The following is a 22,694-nucleotide window of genomic DNA, read 5'->3' on the forward strand; positions in this document are numbered from 1 at the left end:
TATTTGTTGTTGGCAGAGTAATTTACCAGCTTATTTAACAATTTCCTTAAGTAATGTGGCGACGACTTCAGTGCAGTGGATGATGAAACAGTGCAGCTCTGACACACACACAGGAGGAAGGTACGGCTGCTGCGAAGTGCTTTCAGGGCAGTGGGTTAGGAGGAGGGGAGAAGTAGCAGGGAAAGAGGAGACATGAGATGTTAGTCGTGCTGACGGTTTAAGAGAACTCAGATCAAAGTTTCATGCTGTTATGTCACTGAAAAGCAGGAGACGTAAATAATAAATAAAAGGCTCTGGATGTATGTACGTGGTAGTCGGTGTCTGTGTACATTTCAAGCGATGCTTTTGAGGTCAAGCGCTATATTTAGTGGCTGCGAGTTTTCCAAAGTGTGAGTCTCCATACCTGTAATGAAACAGTAAATCTGATAAAGGCTGTTGACACTGAGGTGAGTTGCAGTCTTCAGATGCGAGTGCGGGGAACAGGGAGACATGAATGATTGATCGCAGCGTGTTTCTTGATATAGACAAGCTCAAGGAGCAAAAAAGGACGGGAGAGATGTGAAAGGAGCAGAGGAGGAGGGAAAGCTGGAGTGGAGAAGAGACGTGCAGGAGGAGTGACAGGAACAGCGGAGGGAAAAGAGACAGAAGGAGAGAACTTTGGCTCGAATTAGCCCGAGGCTCGCGATGCTTAAGATGGTTGAGGAAGCACCAGGAAGACTATTAAACATATATCAGAGTTTTTCTGGGCTCAGAGAATCATTCCTCTGATGGGTTAGGAAGTAAACTGAAGCAGAACTCATGCCGTTTTCTGAAGATGGGCTGATGATGAAGATTGACTTTTCTCCTACTCAGTCATTCGATTTCATCTGAAGATACAGAGGAAGCGCGTTGCTGATGATGTGTACAAGGAGATGCAACTAAAGCCTGTAATTGCTTAAAATGAATTGACTCTGACAATGTAGCAATCAATTGATAATATCCTGTGGTTCCACTCTCTTTCATCAGTGCATAAGAATTTAGATTCACAGCAACGGTCCCAGTTTTTCATTAACACTATCTCCACAGCTTAAAACTTGTACTGGGTCGAACTTTTCTGCATAGTCTTCTTGGCAAGCCTGAGGGAGAACACGATCCTGACTTGCTGATTCAATTCTAAGAGCTGACTAAACTTTCTGCTCCCTCATCACCTTTGTTGAGTTGCCCTTGAGCAAGAAAATAAAACCACAGAAGTGTTGTTGTTTTTGGGTGGCCCGAACATGCGAGTGGGCGGCAAGACAGAGTGAACTCTCTTTAGGCAACAGAGGTTAGAAGAATCCCACCGCCCACACACACCTGTAATCTGGCATCCGTAGAGCTCGAAGCGCAGGGCGATGCCATTCTTCCAAGTTTGGGGTCGGATTCGCACAAACCGAGCCAATACCGGCAGTGGGACTCGGTTCAGAACCACCTCAGCAGGATCCGTGTTGGCATGGAAAGTCTGTGAAAACAGAAAGCAGCTTGTGAGGGGAACGTTACGGTACCACAGTGTTATGGCTCCGTCGAGGACACACAACCGCTGCGCTTCCATGCGTTGCACGGTGCGACGCTAGACAAAGCAAAGACAACCCAAACACATATCCGATGTCACTGGCCCAGCTGTCGATGTGTTTTGGGGTCAAAGGTTTGAAGCTTGGAGGCAGGGAAACCTGGCGCCGAAGGAAGAGGGTCTTTCTCAGAAACTCACAGCTCACTCATCCAGAACCCTCCGTCGCCCCCATGCTGGTGGCCATAGGAAGCAGCGGGAGACATGACCTGACGCGACCGGACATCATCGGCCTTCACGCTCAGGAAGACGGTCCAGGTGGGGAGGATGTCAGTGAAATGAACTTCCTGAGTCCCCGACCCACCGTGGCCCTGAGTGAACACTCTTCCTTCCAGTTTGTGGTGTGGCAACAGGAATTTGGGGACAGGAGGGAGCTTCCTGTTTGAGGTGCAGCTCTTGGGGCGACACTTTTGTGGACAAGCCCTTGTTCAGTTGCTGTAAAAGCATCGTCTGCATGTGCGTAAATTGCAAACTCAAACAAAATGCATTGTCAGTTTTTGACATTTTCAGTTAGCGCACCATACAAGCACTGCGTGCGACTTCCACCACTACATTGCTTTCTTCCTCCTATGAGGAGCTACCAAACCGCGGAGCCCCCGAGATAGAGGCCAGGAAGTGTCTTTCAAGCCTTTGAACGACTGTTAAGTGACACTTACTCTATCTGCTTGTGGTCGAGCGGGCGGCTGATAGCGCCGCTGCAGTTGACCGGCAGATATCAGTCAACCACAGCGGAGTTTCAGACGCAATGAAAAGATGGGGAAGACAACAACTGGCCGCAGCGAATAAAAGATGAAAAGGTTTATTTCCAAGACAGAAACAGCAACATGATTTTTCCTTCTGCGTGGAGTAAAAAAAAAACCAAGAAACAAAAAATCCCAAATCCTTTTTATGAACTTTTCGAGCGCCTCTGCGTGTCTCTGCCATGTTGTTGAAAAGCGACCCACTTATAATATTCCCAACAGGAAATGACAACATATTCCTGCAGAATATTCCTGCATATTGGACTCCACAGTCCCAGCCGAGGGGGGTTATTTGATTTTGGGCATGGCCTGATTTAATCACGAGGAGCTGACAGTGCTGAACAAAGCAGCAGGAGTGTTTGAACAGATAACAGAGGAGATCTCGGCTCTATCTGCTGCCTGATTTGACGATAGACAGGCCTGGTGTTTACCTATGAGGCCAAATGGTGGATGCCAGCTCTTATGGGGGTTATGTAAACACCCACACACGCTCAGACAAAGACTCGATGGAAGCCTTGGCCCGCATACAACTTCCGCCTGTGAAACAAAGAGCAGCACGGAGGAAGAACAGGAAAAACTGAAAAGGACTGCTGGGGCCGAGAGAACATTTCGGAGCCGATGAAGAGACAGTAGAGGAAGGTTGAACGGAGGGCAGCAGATATAACTTAATGAAGACTATCAGCAGAGGAATGTTGTTGGAGGAACAATGGGCGGATTCAAAGCCACGGCCTGGAAACATCCATCCGCTCCTTTATCCCACTACTTGGCAGTTCAATGAAATTTCCTCCAATTTCAAGATGAATAGTCCTTTATAGTTTCCGGCAAACACATAATCATGGAGTTCTTTTCAGTAACAAACCTGTCTGAAGCCATTAAAGGCCCGTGAAGTGGGAAGTCTTGGAGCCATGGGAACAATGTCAACGACTTCTGAGAAATAATCCAAAGTGAGCAATGTTTGGCAGATAAAAACCCCTCTGCTGCCTCCACTTTCTCATCTCACTAACTGACCCATCAATTGTGGGGTCAAAGGTCGCCGGCCCACGGAAGCAGATGGTTATCCATTGATCAGCTTGATGTTAATCTGGTTACTTTTCAGCCAAAATGAAATGAAGGGGATCCGCAGACGTTTCCTAATGTCCACGTCGGTAATCTGCCCAACAACTGGCATGTTTTTGTCTACGCCTACGCCCCACATGTGACATACTAGTGAAGTGGGTTGAATAATTAACACTGCCATGTTGTGTCTCCAAGTCTGGGGAGTCATGAAATTATAACGAAGTGCGGCACGTGCGCACACTCGCAGATGTATGCGACGGTCAGACTGCTTCTTGGTGTGGACATCAGCAGCCTGCCACTTAACTATTGATGAGCCCAGAACCAGGCCAAACTGTCGCTCAGAAAAACACCGGAAAGAAACTAGACTAGAGTGAAAGTATTTACTGGTGCCTAAAGCTAGAGCATTGAGTATGGAATAATACCCGGATGACAGCGTCCAGTTCACAGCTCATCAAATAACAGCTATATTCACTCTTCCATCATACTTTTTTGTTGAATGACTCAGAACAAGAGTAAATTCAAGTGTTTCGCTGAAGCAGATGGTCAAACCTGCCTTTGGGTGTTGGTGTTATGGAAAAGGGCACATCAGGATAATTTTATAAAGTCTACAGTCAGTTAAAAGGTGTGTGCTAAAACGCTGAAATCTAGGCCAAAAATGTAATCTTCCACAGCCCATGTAGCTCTCTTGACCCACAGAGTGATGGTCTCCTGCCACTAGATGGCAGCTATCTGTGTTCCAGCTTCCACTATGCCGTTGTCAACAAGACTGCACTCCTAATACGGGGTGATGAGAGTTTACTGTTGGAAGATTAGATTGTGTGAAGGAATTTTGGAATAATCCCCATTTGAATCTTGCCTCTGACTTTGAGAACAAACAGAAGCTTGAGCTTGTTGTGCATTTTTAAATTCATCCACTGAAGAAGACCAGCGTGAGTCATCCACCAGCCTCTTTGTAAACTCGTCCTCTGCCTGCTTTCCCCATCAAGCTTCCCTTCAATGATGACACCGCGGGGACACTGTAACCACTGCACAAGACATCATATACCTCTGTTGCCCCATCGACCCTCTTCTCCTTCTTTCTCCATTACCCTCCTCATTCCACTCTTCTTGCTCCAGTTATTCTCTTTGTGACTCTCTCGCCATTACTCCCATCTTTGTTTCCTCGCTCGCGGTATGAAGATGTTGACAGTTGGAACTGGTTCCAGCTGGCCGCTCACTGCTACTCGCTCCAAGGGTGTGTGTGTGGGTGTGTATGGATGAAGGTTGAGGCAGTGATCCCTTGAAACAGCCCCACACCATCTTCTGTTTGGACCCTGTTTGCGATTTTTGTTGGAATCTTCAGATGTGTGTGTGTGTGTGGGAGAGATGAAGGAGCAGGGTAAATTGCTGCGTGGGCTTTTTTACTCCTGACTTACCCACTGTGTATTCGGTGTGATAGACAGTTGTAGTGGTGTCTTCTCGACACTTCACGGCGTGCTAAAGGTGCATCTGTGTAGGAAACGTGCATCCATTTGTGATATATCAAGGTGTTCATCAGCATTTCATCGGGTAATGAGGCGCATATGTGATTTAAAATTAACATGTCACTTGGGTAGCGAGAAGGAAAAGAAGGTGCACAACACACACACACTTGCCTTCACACTCAAGCAGCCGATCACACACTCTAATGGATAAATGTAGACAGTGTTTTCATTTTTATTAATGAACCTAAGATGGAAAGAAAATTGCCAAACTTGATTTAACAAGTAAATTTCAGCATGACATAGGACACCACAGTACAATAACAAACATGTACTGGGAGACACAAACATGCTGTCTCCTAAGTCTAAACCAATACTGGACCCTCGGATGGGAACGGAGCTTGGTGGCCCAACTGTGCGACAGGATGGGTGGCTTAGCAGTCACGGAACACTCAGCGGGAGTCAGAAGGAACCAAACACCAAGAATTAAAAAGAGTAGAGTGGATTTAGGAGTCATCCGAGTGAAGTTCCTCATTTTATCATTCGCTTTTTTTTCCCACATGCTTTGTTGGAGTATGAAGAAGACTTACAACCTAGTGTGATACACTTATCTGTAAATCTTCTACATGGCCTGCACTCTCTTCTTCACCTCTCTTAAGTTGTTGGCAAGATTGAATTCTGAAAACCTGAACTGTTTTCACAACTTCTCCACCTTGGTCCCCACCTTTGTTTCTTGCTACTACTGACCGTCTCTTGGCTACCTCCACCGTCCCCAGCTTCCCCTCCACCTCCTCCATACTCTCACTACAAATAATCATCACCCTCTATAATGACACATGCACTGCATAGTAGCACCTTTTCAGGTTTCCCTGATAAGCTGTAATACTCCTCGACAGCAGAACATCCAAGCAAGAAGATCAATACAATTTTATCCAGTGCGTCATCTTAAAAAAAAGCAACCAAAAAGCATATACCGTGGCACTTTTTATTATCTGTACCGTTCACTGTGGGAGCAGACGTTCCTTTTCTCTTCTAGTTTAGATAACAAAAACAGCAAATTCATATAATATTAACAGAATGGATTTTGGAAAAGGCTGTGACAACACACCGCTGTGGAAGCAACATGTACGAAGGGAAACATCGCCGCCACATTTTTGATCTATTTACGTCTGAAATGTTGAACCGTTTTTCTGCTCAGACAGATTATTCGACTCGGATTACACGGAGCAGACAGACACATCGTGGATGTATGCACACACACGCAACCGTCTCCAGATGAAGGGTGAGTGCTTCCAATAAATTACACAGATGTGATTTTTTTTTTCAAGTTAAATCCACGTTTCCTTTAATAATTTCCACATCAAACATCCCCCACCGACCCCACACTAACCCGTCTCTGGTAAAGACAGGGGGTGCCACCAGCAGCCTGTGGATTAACACAGCAACCCCCTTACCACCAGTTTTCCACATTTAATCCACATCAACCTTCACCCAGATGTCGGAGGCGTATGAGAATCCAATACATTAGAGGATCACACAGCAACAAGCAAAACTGTTTAAGCTCTTCTCCTGTACAACAGAAGAGGCCGCATAGTATAAACTACTGTATAGTGGCGTGGTTTATCAGATAGACGCATAATATTCCATCTTTTTGTCAGACAGTTCAACACGTAACTAAATCTATGAATCAAAATAAAAGTGGATGGTCATTTGGGGCATGAGACAAATGGTTAAACCACCATAATGAACGTTTCAGTGAGACACATCTGGGAAATAATGTGACTCCTTAACAGCTGACATGGCCCTGACACTTTCACAAGCCCGGGTGCATGTGTGCTAACGCGTGAGAGATGACGAATAGCTGGCAAAGATAAGGGCACATAGAGGACGCCATTGTTCTTGTTTGTCAGCTTCCCCTCCTCTTTTTTTTTATCTCTATCTCGTCCTCACTTTCCATCACCTACTCCTCCAGGTCATGACTCGGGTTCATGAGGAGCACACACTGCAGGAATGTTGCTTCAGATGATATGCTTCTTGGAGATGGACAACAACTTCTGTTGTTGGGGAGAACACCAGGATGTCTTCAGAGGTAACTGGAGGGTCAGCACTGAATTTGATTTTATTTTGACAAGGAAATGTGAAGGCAATTGGGTGTGTTAGGTAGCAGGAACCTGTGGCACACACATTTATATATATGTATAGACTAGAACACTTTCCTCTGCGCCCTCATCTCGACCCAGACTTTTACCTTCTCCTCAGCCTCTTTGACCTTTTATTCCACCCTTTCTGTCAACACTTACAAGCTCTCACCACAATTTACATCTTGACCTCCGGGATCACCTTCATCGGAGATTACCAAGCACAACAAAGCGTGGCCGAAAAATGGACAATAAAAGGTGATTTCATTTGTGTTTGACTTTTGTTTACAATCAGCCATGTTTCAAGACATATGGCGAGGGACACAACGGCTGAACAAGAATTTAGAGGGGCATCAACCGACGTAGTGTTATTGTCAACACAGTGTCAAGACCAGAGCAGACACAGAGACCGAGACCAGCGAGGGAGATGAGACCGACACCAAAGTGAATACATAATAGAAGCGTAAGTCTATTTGTCATATAGACGCTCACACTCCTCTTTTTCTGCCAAAAAACTGTGGTCATTTTTTAACAAGCAAAACAAGAAATGAAATGCTTCCATGGGAAGTTCTTTCTTCAGTTTAGTCTCTCTGTCTTCTGTCTCACCCTCCTCATTGGTCTGGATGACTGCTTTGCTCCAGCTTCTCCAAAGCTTCAATCATCACAATCCTACCTTGTGGTTTTTGCCGTGGCGATAGACCATCCAGTCTTCTCCATTGGTGCTGACCTCCAGCTTGAAGGAGGTGACGTAGTACGACTTCTGCGTCTCCTTCGATATGGCTCCCTGCGTGGCGATCCCGGTCAACACTTTGAGGAACTGGAGATCCACCTTGAGGAGACAGAGAGTCGGGCGAGTCACATTTTGTTGGGAATAAACAGATTCCAGCGGGAGTTTATGGGGCTCGGGTTGATGGAGATAACAGATCCAGACCAGCTGCTGTGTCGATCTGTCACTCTGACAGAAGGGGGGGAGTGGACGCCCATGGTGGGCGACTGCTGAGGAAGCTTGGGCTGTGTGTGCGTGTGCATTGTCAAGTGTGTCAGCGGTATAAAACTGCACGTTCAGATCAATGGTGAGGCACTCGTGTATTCCTGAAGACTAGCGTCATCAGTCAAGAGCTTCTCTGCTGCGCTTGTATGTGTGGGAGGAAATACGCGAGACAGAAAGAGATTGAGAGCCTCGGAGCATTCCGTTATCATCGCTTCCTTCAGCTGCATTGCTTCTCTGTTTGTGTGAGAAAGTCCAGAAGTGCAGCAGACGTGGAGACCACAGACACATTTAGAGCTAATCGACTCTAAACACTGGTGTGAACTGCGTCACTGCGGTGAATTAAAAAGAGCAGAGGTAACAAGGGTCAGTCATTCCCATTAACTTAAGCAAGATCCTTACTTCCACACTGGCTCCTTCAGCTTCAGCACTATAGTATGTGATTGTGATGCACATGACAGTATCGCTGCTCTGAAATGTTGATGTCTTTGGCAGTGGACGGAAAGAGCAGTGAGGCAATATGTAGCTATGAGCACGTGTCACCACGTGAAAGTTCACACAAAGAAATATATTTTACTTATTATTGTTAAAAAAATCATCCAAGTTTGAAGGGAGCAGAAATGTGTATGTTGTTCTTTGCATTGGTGGAAGGGCTAACTAAACATGGCTTGCACCAATACATTATATACTGTGACCAAGGAAAAGAGTCGTTCATTTGACTTAAATCTTGCTATTAAATATTCTAAAACAGCGAGTAGATAAGAAAAATGCAACCACACCACGATATGAAATGCTTTAAAGACATTACTAGATGATGTATTGCTCCACTTGAGTAAAAATCATAAATATCGGAAGAGCTTTTTAAGTAGTATATATCTGGTAACACAACTAGGGGTTAAAAAAATGTAAACACACTTTATTACAAGGTATTAGATCTTCTGAATTCACTTGAGGATAAAAAAAATCCAATTTCAGATTTCAATTGAAGTGATGGAAGACGGCATGTCTGTACTAATACGTGTCACAAACCTGTATGTACTCTTTGTTGCTGTCTTCGGCGGGTGTCCAGGCGTTGTCCCCGTTGTTGAGGCGGGCTTGCCGGGGCAACCACCGGTTGTCGTAGAAGGACGAGGAGGCAGAGATCTGATCATCGCTGATCTTCCCCGACTCCATTCCCAGGGCCGTGCTACAGTGGAACGCTGAGAAGACAGCAAAGGGCAAATTTCGGTATTCCAGAAAAAAAAGGGAAGCCAAGAGTGAAGTTATAAAAGCGTGGATGACAGATACATGGTTGTTTGAGAGAATTAGCATATCATAGAAATGAAATAAGAGAGCAAAGGATGAAGAGCAGAGGGAGTCAGGCAGGTAGGCACAGGTAAATTGAGGTGAAGTGCATTTATATTCTAAGAGAAAATAGCATTGAGCTGCTTCTGAGAAACCTCGTCTCAGTGGAGAAGAGGACAGAGAGGGTTGAGGTTCTGAAGTTACATTAAAGTGGTGAGCCGAAAAGATCGAAAGGCTGCAAAGACGAACGTCGGCGAAGCGCGCTCAGCTTGAAGACGGGATGAATCCCGGTAAACAAACCTACAAGGAGAGCACACTTGCTAAACGTTATCAGGTACTCACAGTCGCTGACTTCTTTGCGTGTCATGTTGTAGCGAGCGGAGAAGCCATCTTTGGCCACCGCCATGTCAGTGTGGAAGGACAGAGACAGAAGCCCGGAGGACGACTGGATCTCCGGGGGGATCTTGGTGCCGCAGTAGCGGCCGATGAGCGGAGACACTGGGGAAAGAAAGAAGAAAAGCAATCGTGTTCAGTGAAAACTGTAGGGCATTATTTTGTGGTTGTGACAGCACAGCTAAAAAAATAAATTTGCCTACTGTGTCACGCTGCCACTGTGAATTCAGACTAAGCAGAGTGTTCTTCTTGAAGACTTTTAGTGTTCAGGAACGTCTAATGAGTGGCAGTGTGGCTCTCTCGTCTTATTTCTTCTCATCCTTTCTCTTGCTCCCATTTCCTTTCTGTCCATCCCTCCATCTGCCGTGCGTGTGTGTCAGCCAACAGCCCAGTCGGAGGACTGGAATCCCCGCATCACTGCAGGCTGCACTGGGATCAGCCGCACATATACACACACCAGCAGGGATTACAACTGTCTCAAGAGTAACTCCCTCGCCAGACAACCAACTCCTCACCCTTTCTCTCTGTCTCAAATCCCTCTTTTATGCCCGGGGACTCAGTTAACTTGAACTGGGTTACACTTTAATTTCTTCCTAATTCCTGACTTTGAATGGTATACATTTCCGGCTATCAAAGCTGCCGAGTTCAAGGCTGTAATTGGAATTTTAAATCCACTCGGATCCCTTTCTTAGCTGCTCAAAATAGAATAATTAGAGCAGAATTCTCTCCCTAATCGCTGAATAAGGCAGAAAGAGGCAACAGAATGGCTGGGAGAAAGTACATCACTCATTACTGCTAATGCGGTTTTTTCGTCAGCAGTACAGTAGCAGACACTGGCCCACGGCACCACTTCCAAAGCTCCTCCGAGGCTTGTCCCTGGGCACTTCCTGATCCACTGATAAGCCATTTTGAAAAACTCAGCACCCCTCTCAGCTCTGAAGCCATCTTGGCCATGACTCGGGGGAGGAAGGAAAGTGATAAGGGCGGCGGTGGGGGGCACAGAAACCGGGTGATGAAGGGTGTTATTATAAAAGGGGGAGAAGGGCATGAGAAAGGGCTGCTCCTTAGGGGCGTCCAGGCACTTCCACTTTCCAGCGTGAAATAATGTTTCCTCTATGTCCAGGAATGTGAGGCGACATCAAAGACGGCGATGGCTGATCGGGAAATTGAGGCATGAACGTTTCCGTGAGGGAATGTGATTACTGCGTGAATCGGGATGGGAACATGCTTTCCTCAGTGAGCTGAAGCATCGATTCCTACATCTCCAGTGTGTACGCTCTGGGGCAACGCAAAATACGCCAAGTTTATTGTTACTGCCACATTATTATGAGCGATATTCATAGTCTAATGTTTGCTGCAAGCCGATGAGCGCTGCCCCATGGAGACGGGTTGCCACTGGAGGAACATTAAACCGGCTTTCATGTTTTCTTCTCGTACACTTGGTGGGCTGTTGTTGCTCTGACCTGGATTTCATGGCATAAAATGTTCCAATCGTTAAGAATTTAACAGCACCATCTAATAATTTATTCATATCACTGATGAAAGCAAGCACTTTCACAGATTTCTTTACGTCCTCAAATTATCCTTACTGAAAAATTCTGGAGAAAAATGATCATCAAAGATGACAATATCATGAGGAACTATAACATCATACAAGTACAGAATAATCTTTTAATGAAAAAGATGTTCTAAGATTGAGAAAGAGCGATTTGTGGCCCCTCGGGCGAAACAATGACCAGCCCTGATTCTCTGGTTAGTTTCAGTCAACCGCAACACCTGAAATGAATTTCACACGTCACATTGTGTGTTCCTCACCTTGCGGGAGTCCATCCCACACATCCAGCCAGTCATATTTGCAGTCGCCCTCCCCCACCAGTAGGGGGTCGTTCTCAAGGTCGAAGGTGAGGAATGTGAGCGTGATGTCCATGTGAGGTGGGGCGATGATCATGTAGGAGCACTCCAGATTGTGGGGGTATTTATCTGGGAAGCCTGGCGACTCGATCACGCCGGCGCTGCTGGTGAAATTGCGGAAGCAGAATTCCGACCCTGAAAGGAAATTTGGAGTGTATTAAACAATCGCTCACATGAAGAGGAGATACAGCCAAAGCCATCCATCAGAGCGAAATCTCATCTGACTTGCAAAGGGTGTTCCGGATGGTCGTTTGTCATAGATGGCATAAGAGGAAATATAGGAGAGGCGGAATACACAAACAGTGTTTATGACCGGGGCAAGCACAGAGGTGGGTGAGTCTAATTTTACTTTGTAATATCACACATGCTCATCGGGACAAGTCCCATCAACCAGGAGTTTCGCTTGACAATTTCATTTTTAAGATGACGCTCTATGTCACAGTGAAGGACTTCATCTTGACAGGTTAGTATGACGAGTCAGCAGTTAACGCTCCACCGGGCCATGAGTGTCATGAGAGGATCCGGGAGTGCGCCACACCCCCATGACAAAACTATGGGTGAGGTAGAATACTGAAGAGCCAGTCGGACGTTTGGGAGCAGGACAGAACCAGATGGCGAAGCGTAGAAACGAGTCAGGAACGTAGGTGACAACTTTAAAGCTGCCACTCCTGCTGATGAGAGAGTTTGACAGAGCACGGTGGATGAAAGAGTCGTTCAAAGTTAAAAAAAAAAAAAGGTTTGAATTCCCTGCTGCGCTATTGTCAGTCACGTTGCGTCACAGTTTTAATAAAATTAGAATCGCAGATCAAACAGACTACATTATTTTGTCAGCTGCATCATCATATCAGAAAAATATCACATTTCTCACGTCTCATAACATCGGGTCCCTCCGTAAGATCATTCAACCTTCTGCTTCGGATCGTGTGCAGCAACTTTGAGGATTGATGTCACTGGAGGATCTGTTTTATACACTTGTGATAAAAATACTCTCAATAAAGAAGACAGCCCAAGTTGGCCATTCTCCTACCACTAAGTCTTACTCTCATTGAAAGACAGAACAAATACTGTGTAACGGCATTAAGTGCGCCCTGTGTGCCAGCGTGGCATTAGCCATGCAGATTTATGCACCCTGGGTGGCTCACCTTGAGCGAAGGCAGCTGTGTGACTCAGATCATCCACCCATCCGCCATGACTCTGGAGCCCGAGGGGGAGTCAAAGGCAATGGCTGAGTGGCAGTCCAGCAAAATCTGTCGACCAGGGACTCAAGAGACTTCTTCTAGTAGATACTGCTTTTTAATTTTTTCCGGATCATAATTCAGTTATATTTGTTGCCTAGGGACACAGCAATTCCCAAATTGACCAATGTGTACTCATTGTTTTCGATAAGAGGGTAATGGGAAAAACAAGTGCTTTCTTATTGAAGTGGGCGCAGTACATACTGATGATCCCTCTTGGTTGCACCACTGGTCTAGAAGGCCACTGTGATCTGTGTGGAAATAAGCTTGGGTTGAGGTTGAGCCAGGTGTTAGCTACAAGGGACTGTGCAGACTTGTCTTCTCCAAAGGGTCGAGGTAGACTTCAGCCATTCCTCAAATCTAGCATAACACCTCCTCAGAGTAGCAAGCTGTAGATGGCCCAACCAACAAGACATAGGTCTCCATGTGATGAGCTGTAGCAGTTGGACAATCGGGCCAGAAGGCCTTCTGTCCAAGGGCTGCCAACTCTCATGCAATCGGCGTGAGAGTGAGTGTGAGCCCTCCTAAAACAGCAGGTGTCCTTAACTCAGCAAAAACAGCTTACAATAGAAGTTTGCTGTAACTGGAGGCTCCCTGTTTTCACCGAACTCATAACTCGCTATGTATCCTATATTTAGTTGTCATTGTCCTGGAACATATTAGTGTCTCCTAACTGCAGAACTGTTGCGAAAGCGAAAACAAGCCTCATTTGCGTCAGGTTCAGTGCGTCGGCGTGAGAGATGGTAGCACCAGGTAACATTTTGACCAACCATGGGCGACTTCAGCAGAAAAAAATAATACAATAAACAGAACTGGTTCCTAATCGGCACCCGGCTCCCGTCCTTTACTGCACTAGGATTCTTTATGAACGCGTGAATCACTGTGAGCGTTCTTGTCGGCTGCAGCACTGAGGTCCCTACAGAAAGACTACATCGCGTGCATGGTCTGTCCTTTGTTTGCGCTATTCACTCGCAACATCATTGTGAAAATAAAGACCGTTATGGTAAACTGGTACGACACATGAAGACATGAACATCTCACATAGACAGCGTGTTCTGCCATTGCCTTTCATTAATCCACCCACTCTTGAGCGTCTTAACACCTTAGAATGGTGCTTTTATTGCACCTTTTATTGGGAGGCTTTCACCTCAGCACACATCAAGGGTTTGTGATATCTTTACATCAATGTCAGAAAGCAGAACAAGAGTTGAGCTTCAGGCGAGAAGCTTCTGGTCAATGTCAAACTCCGACTGCAACCCATCAACAAGCTGCACACTCAACAGTGTTTGAAAATCAGATCCACATCATGAAAGCAGCACAGGCTCGTCCACGGAACATTCCTAAGGCAGCATTCCTCCCAGGCACCAGCTCTTATTATCAGGCAGCCCTATAAAAGTGGAGGGGTCTGCACCAGCACCTCCCTGTCTCCACTTGATAATAGAAGAGAAGTGACCCCAATCAGCTTTTCTATCAGAACCTTTCCAAGAGATGTGCTTGGAATTCCTTCTTACCCACTGCTCTAATTCATCCAACGTGTTCGAACAGAAAAAAAAAAAATCATATTCACACATTAACTGCATTTCCCTGCGTACTCACTGGGTCTGAGCTTCCCCAGCGCCCTCACTCCTACACTCACTCCCGGGAACATCAGATCCAGGAGCTGTTGTCTGCACACACGCTTGAAATATGATGGTAATTTACTGCACCTACCCGCGATATCTCGATCTTCTCCAGCCCTCACCCTCCACAGCGCCGGGAAGCCTTTCCAGTAAACAGTCAAATGTAGCGGATCATTACTTATTTATTAAATGTAAGAAGAAATGTGCCTTGGTAAAATGTACCCAGCCTCATGTGGCCAGCGTGAAACTGATCACGTAGAAACAATTGATTGTTTGGCGTTGACAGCTCTTTTTAACGGCTCCTTCTCGTATTACAATTTGATTTATTCCGCTGTTTTGTTCATCCTCATTGTGTTTTTTGCTTTATATTTCCTGCAGTGATGTTGAAAACTATCCATTAAACAAACTAAACTTTATCCTTTTCAAAATAAATTCAACACAATTTCTCCTGTCCATCTGTTTGGATAACTAAGTGGGATATTGTTCTCTTCGCTCTGTCTTTCGAACATCCTCTAGTGTCTTGCTCATGTCATGTCTCTATTAAAATGCTTTTTGACATGCTGCTTCTTCAAGTCTACGCAGAGCTGACCACACTTAACCTCGCCTTCGAAATGTAAAGGACTTATGGAGGAAGATTTGAGCTCTAATGCAGTCACCGCATGTGTTTTATTAGGCTCCCTTGGCGTGTATTCTGCTGCCGGCATGTGTGTCCCACCGCATGCATCTCCAGCATGTGTCTGAAGAAGTGTATGTGTGTGTCAGACTCCGTGTTCAGCCCAGTTCCACACTGACCTTGTTTCTTACTGGGCCACAGTTCAGCAGCGAGGGATCCCGCTGCCTAAAAAACTTCAATCTGAGCACAGCTTGACTCCACCGCTAGCATCACACACACACACACACACACACTTATCTGCGCCACGTGTTGACACACGCGTGTGCACATGTTGTTGTCGTATGCATGAGTACCTTCTCCTTTCGTTAGCGCTCATTAGTTTCCAGTTGATGAACATGCTCAAAACAAGCCCCCCCACCTTCTTCCATTTTTGCCCGTCTCTGAAAGACACTTGTGCCCTGGTTGGTGCTCGCTGCACACCATGAGCTGCCATTTGGCAAGCTGGCAACAGGAGGGAGGTCAGGATGTGACAGGGTGCCTGAGCGAAGCAGGCGGCGAGTTGCTGGGTAGAAACCACTTCATTCGCGCACATGAGTGCAGCTACACATGTTCTGTCTGGGCGACCCCCATTCCTCTATCAGCAACTGTCTCTCCGTCTGCTGAGAGGAGCAAAGGCTGTGTTCACTCACTCCTTAAACTCCACCGCTGTTTTTCTACATGCAGCTCTCCGCACATCATTCTCAGCTCACTACCTGCACGACACACATCTCTCACGTAGTCTTCCTGCTCGTGTCAGACGCAAGGATCCATTCATCAAAACTGTCTCCTGAGGCACCAGGGCACGGCCGCTGTGCATGCGTGTGTGAAGATGTGTCGGAAAGGGCGTTCAGCGCAGGAAGGGGTAAGGGTGGGCGAGCAAAACAACAACAACTGTGAACAACAAGACAAGCCAGGAAAAAGGAAAACAACATGCCGTGTGACACTGGGACTGTAGCGCAGACCCACGGAGACGTGCGAGCAGACTGTTGCTTTGCTGTGTGACGTCAGAACATGTGTTTATTATTCTTTTGAATACATGAAAACCATCTTGGCGTCCTGTCTTAGGTGGCCCCCAGTAATGGATCAGCACTTGTGTGCTCATGAGTGCTGGCATGCCGACATCTGCACAATGAAAGTGAAAGTGTGAAGGCACCGCACGGCCTTCTGCTGGTTGCAGTAGTCATGAATCCAAGGGTACAACACTTATTATTACAATGACTGTTTTGTAGTAAAATCCTATTATCAAATGTTCCACTTTACTCCGAAGCTGAAGGGAAAAATCTGCTGTTCGTGACGTTAGCCTTTCATGGGGGCCCTCATCACGGCTTATTATTCCACTCTGCATGCAGTTTTCTTCTTCACTGATCAACACTTTGTGCACTTTATTTATTCATGACTTTAATTTACCTTCGCCCGTTAATTACCAGACTTTAATTTTAGCATGAGGATGTGATTAAAGAACAAGCACGGCACGCAAACAGCCGTCGCCATCCAATCAATGCAATGGCATCAGAAATCCCAGCTCTTGTTGTGGCTGGCGCTTGGGTGGGGGTCCCGCCCGAGGGTCGACTCCCATGGAGACCCTACAGATGCCGCAGCAGCGGTGACCAGCGGTCACAGTGGAGACCCCGCACCCTGGGGTGTGCTGGGTCAAGAGTCTGGATTGGTTGCAACGCTTCCTGTCCTTGCCACGCCAGTGGAGGGCTTGGGGGGGTCGCTGGGTAAAAGGGGCTTTTCTATACAAGTCTGCCCCTGTAGCCGTGGTAACAGCATCAGCATCACATGACTCTAAATGTATGAGCGATGGACGGATGGGGGGTGAGGGGTGATGGGGAATAAAGGGTTAAGCACGCATGAGTGCAGGCGAAGTAGGGCACGACAACAAAAGGGGGAGTGACACTTTTACTGTATGTCGGGATTATGTGCAGTGAATGACAGACAGTGTTTTGGGCAGTCACGCAGACAGAACCCGAGGTGGGCTGAAGAGGTCACAAGGTGACCTAAAGGTCAAGGGTCCAAACCTGGTCCCTGATCTTCGAGGCCCACATATTGCCTTCCTCACCTCATATACCAATGTAAACAGACCCCAGCTTGAAAGCACCTCCCTGGAGAAGCTGCAGCCGGCCTTCTTATGTAACAGCGTTGAAGGGGCAAAACAAAAACAAGCCTGACTATCATTAGTTCATCCTGCAGACAAGAGTCCAGAAAAAAGGCCTCCCCTCTCTTGCTCTCTCACGGACTCAGCCCAAATCAGACACACACTGTCGGATTTGCAGACACAGCATGGTGGGGTCAGCTCTGCTGTCTGCTGGAGGAAACAGCACAGACACACGCGTCTTCTGGCTGTGAGCAAAGATGTGGACACGCCCTGAACGACACGCACCCATACAACAACAAGTAAGCAAAGCAACAAAGTTACGTCATGTAAATGAAAAAGCTCCTGGTCTAAATGATAATAAATATACGTTCTCTGCTTCAGGTTTGACCCCAACTTACAAGGGGCCTATAGTGGACTGAGATGGAAAGTGGCTGCGTAGCAAAGCAGTGACTGTCATACAACAGAGTGTTAGCAGAGGACTAGTAAAGCATGTTTATCATGAAGCGGCGCTCTGACTCTGCTACATGAAGACAAACACTGCTGATGAGAGCGCTCAGACGCCGCAAACGCCGTAATTAACACATGGCCTCAATCATGCATAATGAATTCATTTTCACACCCTGACTCACTCTTCCACTGCTGTTCTGTCACCCCGACACTTTCCCACCATCTCTCGCTCCATACGCACACATCTATCATGCCACCCACGCACACACACACACACACACACACATATATAGATGCAATGTATCAGGCTAAACAAGCAGAGTGGAACCACCCACTCACGCTTCCAGCAGACACCTACACAACCTCATACAGATACACAACACCCCGAACTCTGAGCTGAATCTTCTCCATAAAGCCCATCTGCTACATATATGCAGCTATACGTAAAGCTAATCTTCACTCCCACGCATTCCGTCGAGCATGACCAAGGATGCGTCTACACGAGTGGAAGCGCCGCAATTAACTTGAGGAGGAAATTCAAATTTGGGTTGGATGAGTCATACTGTTTTTTAAGGAGAGTCAGAAGGGGTGACAGGATCATTATATCAGCGGGTTAAATACAGACGTCTGCTTATAAACTGGGACACACAGGAGTGGAATACATCCAGAACGATCACATATATTGTTCATTAAAATACAATTGCCATATTTTATCCATTAATTTTTTCATGAATCCACTCGTGTCATTGGACAAATCACTGAGGCCTCAGCCAACTTTTAAAAGTTGATTCAAGGTTTTGCTCGTGACTGACGGATTATTTTCAAACACTGTGTCAATAAGCAGCACAAAGACAGGCAGGAGAGGAGCCGGGTAAAACAAACACCATCAGCTGGAAGCATAAATCTTTCAGCTGCCTCAAGGCCACCTGACCATTTACAACCCCCACACCCCTCCCAGTGGCAGTGGCTCCGTCCTATTCCTGTGGCGGCAAACTCGTGCAAAGTGCACTTCACCTTGTGCACCTTTTACAGACTTTAGAAAATTCCATTTTGGCTCATCCCCATCAATCCGGGTGCCCCCGCCTCCGCCTGTAAACCTTTAACCTCTCGTCTCAACTCCTGCCGCCCCGGAGCTCAATTCATCACTCACCCAGACCTTCGTCTGCTCCGGAGAGGAAATAGGTCCTGTTCCAATTAGGCAAGAATTTCTCAAGCACTTCCAGGGGAAGTCTATAGTGGTTTATAAATACTCTCTATTAACATGCTCAGACTCCAGCAAGCATGATCCGTACACAGTTTGGTGGTTTACAGAGATAAAGAAGTAACAACTCTCATGGTAATACGTGTTCAGCACAAGCTGCACTTTGATTTCTACAGATGTAATGACCCACACCAAACCAAAAGACAACTACAGCAGTGAAAATCCAGTCATGCGACTGTGGGAAAATGATCCCCGTAGCTCCTCACCTGTTTTAAAGATCTCGTAGCGCAGAGAGAAACCAGCCCCCTGGTGTGCGTAGTCAGAAACAAATCTGATTTGGAGGGAGGGTCCGGAGGAGATGATAGGCGCAGGGGCGATGTTGCTGCAGTGTCGAGCCAGAAGATCTGCGTTCTCTGAAGTCCCGTCCCTGATTTCAATGAAATCATACCTGAAGAAGAAGAGCATTTGAATGAATTAAAGAACATACTGAGGATGAAGAAACGCTGCACTAGGAAGAACGTTATTGTGTAAGATCTCAGTTGAAGAGACGGTGTTCACAGCTATTTGAAGAAAACATGGATATCAGGTTGTAACTCGCAAAAAATTCAGGATGCATGCGTGGATGACTCATAGACATCAAAACTAAAAATAGAGGGAGAGGCTGAGCGCTGAAGGGGACAGAAGCCGAGGACATCACTGCCGGGGCTGAAGGAGTTAAAAAAAGGAGAAGGTGAAGACACCTTCGCGTTTGAACTTCCACATGGATGAGCTCATTAAGAACCCTGAGTGGCCAGCTGAACCTGAACAATAAAGCAAATACTTAACTGTCAGGTCAGTCTGAGTGTGTTTATGGCTGTGTGTGAGTGTGTGTGTGTGTGTGTGTGTTTATGGCTTTGCGCGTCCACCTGGCTGATCCAGAATTAACTTGCTCTCAGTGACCCGTGTGTCTTGGTGTCAGCTCCAGAGGAGCTTACCCCGGTCAGCACTCACCATCATTGTGTCCACATGATAGTGACTATTTGTTTACACACTAGATTGTATTACAAAATGAATTTTCCAAACAATGGTGAACTATGTCACAGATCACTGGAGCGGAATGTTTTCGAAGTCTCTCAAACCAACCTGCGCTAAAAACAAAATGTGGAAGCTTCGGGTTCAAAACTGCAAGCAGGTTTCATGGTGCGAATTCTGTCAGAATATGTGAGTAACTCCATGTAGCAATGACTGAGATATGGCAGATCAATCCTGGTAGCAGGTCGATTTAGCCTGTAACGCTAAAAACAAGAGGTGCGGCGGTGTGCTCCCTCAGCGAGTGGCGAGCATCACTCCACCACTTAAGAGCTGTAACTGACACATGGTTGGGGAAAACACGCGGCGTAACTTGCACCAACAAACACACACACACACAGAGCCTCAGACGAGGCCGTGCACACGCACACACTCAGCGACGTTTGGCCAACACTGAGGATAAAAGGCCTGCGAAAGAGCTGAAAGCCTAATTAGGTTTTAATTGATTTTGGAGTGGGTCTCTATGCGTCTCCCTCTCTCCTGTCATGGATTAACGTCAGCCAGTGAGTGTTCCTCAGATGTGATTATTGACCTAGCCGCTCCCCTGGCTCTGATGAATACATGCATGAGGGTGTGACGTGTGAGGGCCCACTGTACGTCTGTCTCCGGCAAAAACACACACTTGAACGCATTCCAGGACATTGCACATGCATTCGCACATGCGCAGAGAAGACATCCCCAGGCCCCCGCGGAGGAGAAAACACCCCCCACTAAATCCCATTAGATATGTGTCTATGTCTGACAGTGTTACTGGTTTTCTGTCTGTCTGGAAGTCTGTCTGGCCAGTTTAGGACGCTGCAATGACACGACCAACATCGACTGCCAAGGTACCCAAACAGAATTTCTTCATGATAGGGAGAGGGGTTGAGGAAGCCTGAAGACCCTGAGGGGCCTCTAGTCTCACACAGGTCCAGACATGTTCCCTATTTTCATCTGTCACAAAAAAAAAACAAACTAATTGCATTTCACACCTTTAGTTTGGTGAGTGAGGTTTCCTCAGTTTCTGAGCTGTTGCACTGACTAAAGACGGGAAGACGGGGTGCACTGACGGGGGGTCAAGCGATGGGGCTCTGGCTGAAGAAGACTACTGCCACACCCAGGTAATTCCAGTTGAGATTGTGGCCATACTGCTGAAAGGGCTAGGAGTCAAGGGACAGGCCCACAGCCAAAGATTCAGGCTATAGTCGTAGAAAGGCCACCATAGAACTGCAAAGCAAGAGTGGCTGAAGTGGAGGGGAGCTCTTGAGGTCCGATCAAAGAACCAGCAAGGAAGGAGTGTCCCCAGCTGGGGACCCCAATGATGGCTTGACCTAACCACAAACGGAGCAGAGCTCTCAATTCCACCTAGTTTCACACCCTCAACAAACAGCTGCCTGGCAATGGAACAACTTTTGCGCACAAACACCTTTTGTAAACCATTAAAAAATGTCTTTGAGCAGTAAATAGAGCCATCAGTGTTTCTTCCAAATGTGATCAGAAAGGTTCATGAGAACAGCTCCAGTGCGCACTATGAAAATGAAGCAAGAGTGAGAATGCCCAGTGATTCCCTGAGGGTCCGGCAATTTGTTCTTTAATCTGCACCGGCAGCGTGTGACAAAAGTAGGCTGACTTTGTCAGGGGAACACAGCACGCATTCACTGAGATGAGCAGCAACATTTCCACAGCCAGGCAGGGCCACAGGGCCGCAGGGGTGGAGGTTAGGCTCCTTTAATTGATTTGCAGAGAAAGGAGACCAAACTCTGGGGTTTGAGATGTTGATCCTCCTCTTGGCTTCATCAAGAGACTTATCTGCTTCGAGACCCCAATCCAGAAAATGCTAAGAACCCAGATTCTCCCTCAAGATGATGAGCACAGGCAGAAATTAAGCACAGGCAGACTCTTGCTCTCGCTCTCAAAGGGACTCTAATAAACCATAAGTGCCTCTGAAATATTAACTAGATGCTGCGAGCAGAATCCCTGCAGATCCATGGGCCCTGCCATCTTCAATCCAGCCCCCTCCTCAAAAAAACAAACAGCACTTCTTTTTCCCATCCCCCTGGTGTCTGGGCTTGTTCCTCTCCAGTCCATCACAGACTCGTACTTACAGATGACAGCCGCCAAACCGCTGACCGCAGACAGTCCGAGCACGGCCCTGGACGTTCAAGAGCACCATTGATCTGAAACATCAGTCTGAGCTGAGCCACCGCTGTCTGGAGCTTTCAAGTCGACACCTATCATCATGTATTTATGTCTCCTCTGTACGGCACTGCAATCCATGTAGACACGTTTGTATTTGTTTGGACAAGAGCTGCACATTGTTAGAAACATTGACCGGTACTACAGTCCTTTAGTGTTTTCTGTCCTGTGTTTCCTTACCTCATGAGGCTATTGTATATCTTAAAAAATGATAAAACCAATGGGATCTCTATACATGCCCTGCAAAGGACTTGCAACCAGTCAACATGAGCCACTACAGGGAGCCAAGGTTTCGTTCTCTTCACCGATATGTAACCCCGAAACAAAACAATGGAATGGAAGCGCTCCGAGCCAAACAGAAAAAAATGGCACCCAATTTGGAATCTTCATTTAGCTTTGGCCACCAGCAACTTGTTTTTTCCACTCTCACATCCCACTCTCTTCTTCATCACTTCCTTGTGACCTCAGGCTCAAGGTGGTCAACTATTGATTTCCCATTACAAGCGGAATACGCTGATCACACACTCCAGCGCTCCTCTCCTCTGATGGCCAGGAGAGGAATGTGTCGCTACAAATATTTGAACAGCTTTGGGGCGTACGTGCAGGATGGGTGCACACTGAATCCTCGTCTGAATTCATTAACCTGT

The 22,694-nt window shown here is 46.7% G+C and overlaps 1 protein-coding gene across 2 annotated transcripts in view; it reads right to left on the reverse strand.

Moving 5' to 3' along the window:
- nrp2a (neuropilin 2a) overlaps positions 1 to 22,694 on the reverse strand; it is a 60,061-nt gene that overhangs the window by 23,097 nt on the left and 14,270 nt on the right. For both annotated transcript variants that reach the window (XM_053866885.1, XM_053866886.1), the window contains exons 3-8: positions 19,071 to 19,252; positions 11,457 to 11,687; positions 9,591 to 9,746; positions 8,994 to 9,163; positions 7,650 to 7,805; positions 1,333 to 1,477 (exon numbers count right to left, since the gene is read on the reverse strand). In XM_053866885.1, coding sequence (XP_053722860.1) covers positions 1,333 to 1,477; positions 7,650 to 7,805; positions 8,994 to 9,163; positions 9,591 to 9,746; positions 11,457 to 11,687; positions 19,071 to 19,252 — 1,040 coding nt within the window. The remainder of the gene's footprint in view (positions 1 to 1,332; positions 1,478 to 7,649; positions 7,806 to 8,993; positions 9,164 to 9,590; positions 9,747 to 11,456; positions 11,688 to 19,070; positions 19,253 to 22,694) is intronic.

This window comes from Synchiropus splendidus, chromosome 1 (assembly GCF_027744825.2).
Source record: "Synchiropus splendidus isolate RoL2022-P1 chromosome 1, RoL_Sspl_1.0, whole genome shotgun sequence".
In the NCBI taxonomy this organism is placed as follows: domain Eukaryota; kingdom Metazoa; phylum Chordata; class Actinopteri; order Syngnathiformes; family Callionymidae; genus Synchiropus; species Synchiropus splendidus.